Here is a 10,134-nt window from a genome sequence, read left to right as displayed (position 1 = left end):
CTTTTTTGAGGAAACAGCTTATCATTTAATGAATCAACAGCCTATCGTCTAATCTTAAACATGTTTTGCACTAAGCAATAGTTCTGGATTTAACTGTTTTTAGAGTTTACATCGAACAAAATGTTGTTTTATAAAAGAAGTCACTGACTTTTTGCAACAGGTAGGATTCAGCTTATGGAACTTCTCATTCATTCCTGGTATCCGTAAAATTGCTATTGAGTGTCGCACAACTCTTAATAAATTCATTGACATCAAGGCTATAATGTGATTGGTTATCAAGGCACACGTGATCCAAGTTGACCATTACGGTTTCTCCAATAGTAAGTAATACAGACCCTCTCATTTCCCAATAGTAAGACAATCTCTGGTTATATCTTTCACTTGGATGTTATAAGTTGCACTGAGTAAATACAGCTGGATCAAACAAAAAATGTGTCCATCTTCATTTCAGGCTGCAAAGCAACAAAATGTGATTATTTTAAAGGGGGGGTGGTTATTTTCTATACCCACTGTACACACATTTTAGAACATTCCTTTTGCCTTTTGCAACATCTCCAAGACACTTGAAGAAGCTTCTATTAAACAAATCAAATCAACATTTGATGTGACCACCCTTCACAATTAAAACAGCATTTGTCCTAGGTAGGCCTACACTTGTGCATAGTTTTTCAGGTAGCTTTGTAGGAAGGTTTCTTCAGGTGTCTTGGAGATGTTGCCACAGTTCTTCTAGATTTAGTCTGTCTCAGTTTTTTTCTGATTCTTCATGTCATTCCAGATGGACTGGATTATGGTAAAATCTCTTGTGTGGAGCATATCGGCTGTTGTCAGACACCTTGTGCATATCTCACTGGATTATTACATTTAATAGAAAAAGGAATGTTTGGAAATGTAAACTGATATTTCCTACTGACACACTATAGCAAAAGATAGAAATAACTGGCTTAAAATGTTTTTTTTTTTTTCACAGTGTTGTATTAATTATAGTGTCAAAATAATCTGTTTTTTAATCAACATCTGTGTAAATGTCCTCTTTGTGGAGATCTAGAGATTCTACGGCTTTTTTCAACAACAACATTCTCCCCTGTGGAAGCGAAATAAGACCTGACATTACAGAGGACAATTTCACATTTCATTTTTGTTAGCGTTCACATCTCTCTCTTACGCGTTGACAAGTGGAAGATGTGGATAAGCTGGATTCAGGATGTTTAGGGTGAAAGACATGTGGGGTTGTTTGCGGTTTGGAGGTGGGATACTGGGTCAGTATGGGCCTGTGGACGTGGGAGACATGTTAAAACCCTCATCCCCCCTCACACCCCTCAGCCTCCCTCTTTGAAGGCAGTGAGAAATGGCTGCCAGAATATGTATATATAAAAGAAGCTGCCAGTACTCCTGAGGCTGAGTAGCTTAAAGCTGTTCTGAGTCATGAGACCCTGACAGACCTGTGAAGTCTAGATCTGACCTTGGCCCACTTTCACTCACGGCATGAGGGAATGACAGAACTCAGAGCAGGAACACGATGACATTCAGGAAGGTCTGTGTAACTAATATCACAGACCTTACTGTGATATTCAGCCCTGGATCACACAAAGAAAAAGAAATTTATATTTTTCTATATTCTTTAAAATGTACTGTAATTTATTCCTGTGATGGTAAATCTGAATGTTCAGCAGTATTCCAGTCTTCTGTGTCACATGATCATTCAGAAACCATTTTAAAATGCTGATTCGGTGCTCAAGAGGCACTTTGTTATTATTAAAAATGTTGAAAACATTATTACTGCTTTGTACTGTTTAATATTTTTGTGGAAACCATGATGCATTTTTTCAGGGTTCTTTGATGAATAGAACATTTAAAAGACCAGCATTTGTTTAGAAGATACATATTTTGGTAACATTATAAATGTCTTTACTGTCACTTTTGGCCAATTTAATATGTTCTTTGCTGAATAAATATATATAAATTGAATGGTAGTGTAATTGCTGAATTTTAAATGTGCTCTATAAATAAAACTTACTTACTTAAATAGACATATATATATATGTAACATATTTTTCTATGTTTCTGCACGCAGGAAAAAGAAAGGTACAAAAGCTGTCACTGGGGTGGTACCTTTTCAAAAGGTACTTTTGTACCTTTTAGGTAAATGTACCTTTATGTACCTTTGAATGTACCTTAAGTTGCCAATATCGTGGATACCTTTTGAAAAGGTACCTCTCCTGTGACAGCTTTTGTATAATTTTAATTTTTATAATTATACATTTCTGAGTGTGTGTGTGTGTGTGTAACAGGCGCACAGTTGACATGGGGGACAGGGGGGTCATGACCCTCACAGTTTTGATCTGTATAATAATTAGTAACAATTATAATGTTTCCTATCAAATCAATATCAAATGCTAAATGTAAATAATGCACAAGATCTAACACAATAAATGCTGTGATAGAATCGCTGTTTGGACATTTATTGGTAGTTTTTTCTTCTTCTTCATCCAGAGTTTGTTTTAATTTCTGATTTTAGTTAGATTATTATTATTTTATTTTATTTTTTATTTTTCATGAAAACCCACTTCATATTAGCTACACATTCAATGGCACTCTCCTCTAAGACAGTGACAATACAGTTATATGACAAATAACTACATTGTCTGCAAATTCATTAAACCCATAGAATATAATGATGAATATGAGAAATTCGTTATGGTGGTATATTCGGTCACCACATTTTAATTATTTAGGGAATAGTGCATCTGACCCTGATCTAAATAGTTCTGTCTTAAATCAGAATATGTTAGACTATTTTGTATTAATTGTTTTAGTGCAAGAGGGATGGCTCTACACATAGTAGGCTATTATATTCTCTAAAGGAACATTTTATCGCAAATTTCTCCATGAATGCATTATATTGAACCAACTGACCATCTTCATCTATCAAATCGACAACATGAACTTTTTTTCACAAACCATTCTTGTTTAAATAGCGTCTTCCTATTTATTGTAATAATTCTATTTTTCCACATGGTGGCTCCATGTGGTGTAAAGTTGTGGGTAAATATCATTTTTGTTTTATAAATATACATTTGTTTGTTTTTTTCTAAACTGTAATACAATTTTAAATTAGATTGTTTTATGATTATTAAAATTATCATTTATTCTTATGCACAACAATTCATATTTATTATTGCCAAAACATTTGCTGTGGAGATACATAAGCTGATAAATTATTATAAAAAAAAAATAAAAATCAACATCTTTATTTGACTGCATTTGCAACTCACTCACTCTGGCCCATCTCCATCTCCTAGACCCAAGTATAAACAAATATAGAAAACAGTTATTTTAAATCGTATTAATATTTCACAATATTACTGTTCTACTTTAATTTTGAGCTATTAAATGCAGCCTTGGTGACCATAAGAGACTTCTTTCAAAAGCATAAAAAATATCGCCGACCCCAAACTTTTGAATGGTAGCATATATTTGTAGTCAAAGTAAAATTGTGGGGGGAAAAGAAATACATCAGCATTTACTCAAAACACTACAGTATTTTATTGTAAGCAAAACATGCAACAAAGTAAAAGGGGATAATTTGTTAAGGGCTGACTTTAAAATCTCAGGCTAAGAAATGATGTGATATTGGACCAGAAGTGTGCAAAATCTAAGTCATGGACTGAGTTTGACTAATGTCAAATGTGTCCTTTAAAGGTGTGATACACTATTTATCCACATTTCCTTTATTGTTTTACTAAAATGGTCCCTAACCATGAACTGGAGAACAAGAAAAGCATTAAACCCTGTAAAAACCTTTATAAAAATAACAAAACAGAGAATCTCACAAAATACATACTGATGTGTATCAATACTGTTCAGTGAGCAATACAACATTTATTGATGATAATCATGTAAATTATGAGACAACGTTTGTGGGAATTGTGGGGGAAATCCAAACACAATAGTCTGGCCTTCAATGCTTCATATGGTACATAATCGTGACGTCTAATAATGCATTTATAGCATGTGCGGTCAAGTCTATTTCACAATATATATATACATATATATATTTACATTTTCACAATGGCAACCATCAGCAAACTAGAGTGTCTTTTGTGTCATAAACGTATGTCATTCAAATAACAGATGACGTATGTTTGTATTTTCATATGGATTAGCATGATTATCTTCAAACTAATAAAAAAAAAATTAAAAAAAATGAACTGGTGTTTAAGGATGTCTTGATAACGAGAGCTAAACAAAAGCAAAAAAACAAGAAACATACTAAAGAAAGAAAAAGAATCTTCCAAGCCATCACTGAAGGCAAAGGCAATGAAATATCTGTCACATATTTCTGTTTCTTATACATACATAAGCAACTTTCAGTTTTTACATTTTTGGTTTTGATAGTGTATAGCGATGAACATTACCAAACATTTCCCCCCATAATCCATTTCTGAATTAAAATCGGAGCGTCTTCCTTTTTGGCAATTGTTCAAAAAGGTGTTTTTGGTAGAACACTTGTTAGAGAGCACAAACGAACGGGATAATATGATATCAGACACTGAAGTCATATTAGCGATACATATAAATCAAGGCAGAGATGATCGATCATCTCAAGTCAGTGTTTGAAACTTGTTCAGAAGCAGCTGAACTTGGTTTCTGGGTTCGGGGCAAAGTGGGTGTATGGCGCTTTACCTGCATAAACACAGCTAAGAGTGACCGTTGAAATGTCCAAATCTTATTAACTTAATGACTTCCCCATTTAAATGGATTCTGATTCAATGTACTGCAAAACAAACTTCATTACCCAGAGCCCCGACAGACAGGGATATATTTTCAACAAAAATTAGTTAACTATTGGATTTTTCAAGATAATTTTTTCAATTAGGCAGAAGAGCTACATCTGTCATGATTTCACAATGGAAACAGTGGCATCAGCAATGCAAATTGGCCAAAAGACTCGCTTGTATGTTGCGTATCTGAATTTCTGACGTCCTTACAAACGCTACAGAAAGCGGAGAAAAAAGCTCATTATGTTTGAACAGCTATTCATATTCTTTTACAGCGTTTACACAAAGGATTTTGGTTACCAGCAACACTCGGCTGTAATGTTAAAAGTACATTGCTCGTTTCTAAATCTGTACACTTACAGCTGGCTCTCGTACTTGTAATTACAGGGAAAACAAGATGTCAGGTTAGCATTTGATAAGACACGGCCTTTTGATGAAACCCTCAAGGTTTTTTGCTAGTGAACATAAGATAATAAGAAATAAAAATGGTAAACTAATTCAACTAATTCAGAACAATAAAGAGCATTAGTGCTTGTTTTTAATGATTTGGAGTAGTAAAGGGCATCTGTCTCTATAAACCAAACAAATATATCGCTCTTTAAGTCAAATTCCTTCACTTAAGGGAGAGAGGGAATAAGGGAGCGTTTGAAAGCAATCTGAAGTGAAAGCGGGGAGGAAATGTCATTATAAACCATAATGACTTGATGCTTCCACCATTTCCGGAATCAGTTATATTTTCATCGACTCGCAGACAGTGTCCTCGAAAACAAACAGAGTGAGGAAATGACTCCAAATGAAATCTACGACAACAGAGTTGTTTGGACTGCTCTCTACGATAAACGTAAGCCTGTTCCTTTATCTAATGGACAGCTTTTGATGGCTTTTATGGGGAAAATATGATAATCAGCTTTGAAATGGTATGAGTGACCTCCACACATCCTATTTCACGTTTTATACAAAGATGTATAAGTACAATCTGTTTTATTGGGCAAAAATAATCAAAGGAAATACTTGAATATAGCTGAATTGATACTGGAAGGTCTTTTGAAAAATGCTAAAGGAAAAAACAATAAACAAACAAAAACAAATAGTCAATATATCACTATGAACAAACAAAAGAGCAATAAGAATTGACCGTACCGATAAGGAGAGCTTCCGCTCAAGCACTATATCAAGTGATAACATTTTTTTTTTTTAGAAAACAAGGACTGTTCTTTTATGTATTTTCTTTTTTTCTTCTTCTTTTTGCTGAGAGGTAGAATGAAGCATTTAAATTGAAACACAACGACTGGTTGTTCCATCATTAACAATTGCCTCATAAGACTGAAACAGTCACAGGTTTGTTAGTCGCCCTGTGCCACCTAAAATACAATGTGAAAACTGTACAAACACATCTTTTTTTTTTTATTTTTTTAAATTCATAATTGTTTTCTAAAATCTTGTAAAATATCCCAATGTTCCACGGTAGTATGGCATGATTGTGTGTGACCGTGTGGGACGTTAATCCAAATCTGAGGAGGGTGGATTGCTGGATCTTTAGCGCGAGCAGTCTGAAGATCCCACGCTCTGTGAGGATGTATGGATGGATGGTGCTGATCAGTTGGAGGTGTCAGAATGGACGCTCCCGGGTCCTTCCGTGGGTGAGGTCACTGAGGAGGGTGTTGGGGCGTCTTGCCAGCCTCCGTTCGCCTTTCGTGAGGAAAAAACGAAAGACAAAATTATAAAGTGCATATTTAAAAATACAACGCATATCTGAATGCAAAGATGTAGGTTACCGTCTACAAACCCCGTTGTGAAATCTAAACGAGAGCGACTATGACGAATTCCCTCACTATAAACACGCTTTTGCAAGAAGTGAGTCACAAAGTGAGGCAGTAAAAAGAAACGGCATTAAGCTGCATATTACGAGTCATTTCCAGAACATGATTTTCAAAAGACAGATGATGGAGGAATCAATTATTGCAAATTATCACATTGGCTAAAGGAATGAAAGTATAATGGAAACCTAAAATGGAGGCCATTTCATGTCCTGGAGACAGGTTGCCTAAAGAGCATTTGGGGCATTAATAGCAATTTCCATGCCATCAGAAAAAGGACTAGAAATGGGCTTTGGCAGCCTCTTATTTTCCCAGCCTGTTATTTTAGATAGAGGCAGTCTGTAATCAAAAGAGAAAGAGCAGAGAAGAGAAAAAGACTTTTCAAATCTTCAGCTTTGGTGACACGCCATGTCTATTTCAAAGGCGTAATTACAGCGCATGGGCGAGAGGAAAGCTCCCCCACATAAATGCTTTATGCTTTAAGGCCGTCATTATCCACAACTGAAAAAAAAGGCGAATAACTTATCTGGGTGGAGAAGGAAAAACATCATGTTATTTAAGACAGTGAATTTGTTGGAAGATTGAGACATTTTCTCTGGCTACATTATCACAGCGTTATGATGCAAATGTTCGGGCTGCTGCTTTCTTCTTCTTTTTTATCTATGATTACAAGTGTTCAGGAATAAAATGTTGTTGATTTAATTATTGATACGAACATGAAATCAGTTGAAATCAAACTCGAGATTTATGAGATTTATTTATTAGAAATGACTGCAAGAATGTCACTGAAAAAATAATTATATATAATAATTAAATTATATATTATATATATATATATATTTAAATGGCAACATTTTAAGATAGCGATTACATTCAACATATATGTGAATTAAACAAAATTTAGATAAAATTTATTTTCTGATTTGATTTAATTTTGAAATATTTACATTTTAGGATTTATGTGAATGTAAAAAATCTGATAAATTGTCTTGACAGAATTAATTGGTTTTAAAAAATATTTACATGTAAATGTAAATCTATGTGAATCATGGGTGTATGTAATCTATGTGAATAAAATAAATTCTCAGCTAAAATGTATTTTTAGATCTTATTTAATTCAGAAATAATTACATATAAAATCTGTGAATTAAATAAGTGTTTAGATAAAATGTCTTTTCAGATTTTTATTTAAAATAAATTTTTTATTTATATCAAAATTTTTCTTTTCAGATTTTATTTTATTCAGACATTTACATTCAAAATCTGTTAAAAAAAGATTTCATAGATTTTAATTCAGAAATGTACATTTAAAAATGTATGTGAATAAAATAAATTTTCAGATAAAACGTCTTATCAGATTTTAATTCATATATATTTTTTTTACATTTAAAATTTATGTGAATGAAATATTTTTCAGATAATACGTCTTTTGAGATTTTATTTAATTCATAAATATTTTATTCAAATGACCTCAAACATTGATTTATATCACTGTGAGCTGTTCTGACAAAAACATGTTCTCCATCAGCCATAGGTGGCACAGAAGCGCTGGGTCACCTCCACAGGACACATTCGGCTCTGCTTCAGAGCGGCTATTTAGAGAGACCGTGTTACTGTGTTTGTCTTTTTTCCTTTTTTCCTCCTTACACTTTGCTGGCTCCCTGTCAGTGCTGTTAAGGTGGCAGATGTGTGATATGACCAATGCACTTGGATTGCTGTCCCAAATCTCTATTCAGCCCTCCCTTGAGACTGTCTGATCAATTTCTTCTGTTGGCAACACAGCTTGTCGCTGTGGATTTTACATGTTGGCCTCTGCCGTTTGTGTTCCCGTTCTCCCTCTCCCTCTCTCTTAAACACTCCTCCCCCAGTACAAAAAACTGATGGTTGGAGCTGCTCGTCTCCTCTGGTTAACACAATTCTTTTAATGTGCTCTCAGAGCTGTGCTGGAGGACACCATCGCAGGCTTTGAATGAGTTTGATGGCCAGAATAGACCTGCGTCTGGGCTTCTTTGAAGTTGTTGCTGTTTATGTGGCTGAAGGATCCATGGTAACGCTAACACAGATCAGCGGTCACATTTACTGTTGCTAGTGTGCATATTGCCGCTGGCACCACTAATCAATATGGCAACAGAACAGATAGAGTTTAACCATATATATACTGTATATATATATATATATATATACACACACACACACACACACTGTTCCATTTAAATTTTAGGGCTCAGTGATTTTTTTTTATGGAAAATAATACCTGTATTCAGTAATGATGCGATGAATTGATCAGTAAAGGCTTTTATATTGTTTTCAATTTGAAATAAATTTTCCATAACCAAATTAAGCAGCACTGTTTCAACATAGAAAATAATAAAAATTGTCTCTTGAGCACCAAATCAGCATATTAGAATGATTTCTGAAGGATCATGTGAAACTGAAGACTGAAGTAATGGCTGCTGAAAATTCAGCTTTCCATCACAGGAATAAATTAAATTTTAAAATATATTAAAACAGAAAACAGTTATTTTAAGTTGTAATAACATTTCACAATATTACTGTTTTACTGTATTTTTGGTCAAATAAATGTAGCCTTGGTGAGAATAAGAGACTACTTTCAAAAAAACATTTAAAAAATCTTACAGATCCTAAACTTTTAAATATCAGGCTAATGGCACTGGTCTTGAGAATCAGGTACAACAGCAAAAGACAAACACTGCATCCGAAATTGCATACTTCCCTACTATACAGTAGGTGAAAGACAGTATATGTCCGAATTCATAGTATTCGAAAAACAGTAGGCAAAAAGTTCCTGGATGACCTACTACTTCCACCCGGATTCTGAAGTGCGCATTCTATGGACACTTTACTATCCCATGAGGCCACGGGAGAGGATTTCTGAATGGCAGTGAAGCGATACAACTGACGCTGGTAGGTCATGTGATAGTAACAACATGGCGGATGTAGTACGTCCGAATTTCATTTTTTAACGGTCATGAAGTAAATTCAAATTCAAATGTAGTACCTACTTAGTACACAATTTCGGACACACCGAAAGAGGGAAGAGGCTAAGTTTGGACTTACATTGATGCCCTGTGGACTGTATATCTGACTGGCAGCGAGGCTTTCACTGTATCCGCCTGTCTGACTGATAACATGGCGAAGAGTATCCACCTGCAGACAGAAGAACACAACACAAACAAAAGACTGGGTCAGACAATACTGATACAAAACAAAGACGTTTGTGTTGTGAAAAGGTCACCCAGATATCAAAAGAATATTGGCAACCAAAAAGGTCATTAAAAGTTGAATGAAATGTTTGTGCTGCAGATATCAAACAAATGATACAATCTGTTTCTGAATTGATATATAAAAAATAAATAAATAAACAAATATAAAAAATCAGTGATTAGAGTGTAATTACAGGGTGAATTTAGATTTTTTTTTTAAAATGTACAAAATGTCAAATCAAATCAATAAAATTATTTTTAATAAAGCATAATTCTAATTATTATAATAATTGTTATAATAAATTGCAATATATA

At 34.1% G+C, this 10,134-nt stretch overlaps 1 protein-coding gene across 2 annotated transcripts in view; it reads right to left on the bottom strand.

The window, feature by feature from the left end:
* Nucleotides 1-3,582: 3,582 nt before the first annotated feature.
* Nucleotides 3,583-10,134, bottom strand: part of pbx1a (pre-B-cell leukemia homeobox 1a) — a 70,850-nt gene continuing 64,298 nt past the window's right edge. Inside the window, exons 8-9 of one of the 2 annotated variants that reach the window (XM_016543484.1) lie at nt 9,674-9,763; nt 3,583-6,467 (exon numbers count right to left, since the gene is read on the bottom strand). In XM_016543484.1, coding sequence (XP_016398970.1) covers nt 6,375-6,467; nt 9,674-9,763 — 183 coding nt within the window. In that variant the 3' untranslated portion in view covers nt 3,583-6,374. The remainder of the gene's footprint in view (nt 6,468-9,673; nt 9,764-10,134) is intronic. The other variant, XM_016543485.1, reaches the window with a different exon arrangement.

The sequence above is a fragment of the Sinocyclocheilus rhinocerous genome, unplaced genomic scaffold (assembly GCF_001515625.1).
Source record: "Sinocyclocheilus rhinocerous isolate Xijiao unplaced genomic scaffold, SAMN03320098_v1.1 scaffold1631, whole genome shotgun sequence".
Classification (NCBI taxonomy): Eukaryota; Metazoa; Chordata; class Actinopteri; order Cypriniformes; family Cyprinidae; genus Sinocyclocheilus; species Sinocyclocheilus rhinocerous.
This window is presented reverse-complemented; position numbering and strand designations above follow the sequence as displayed.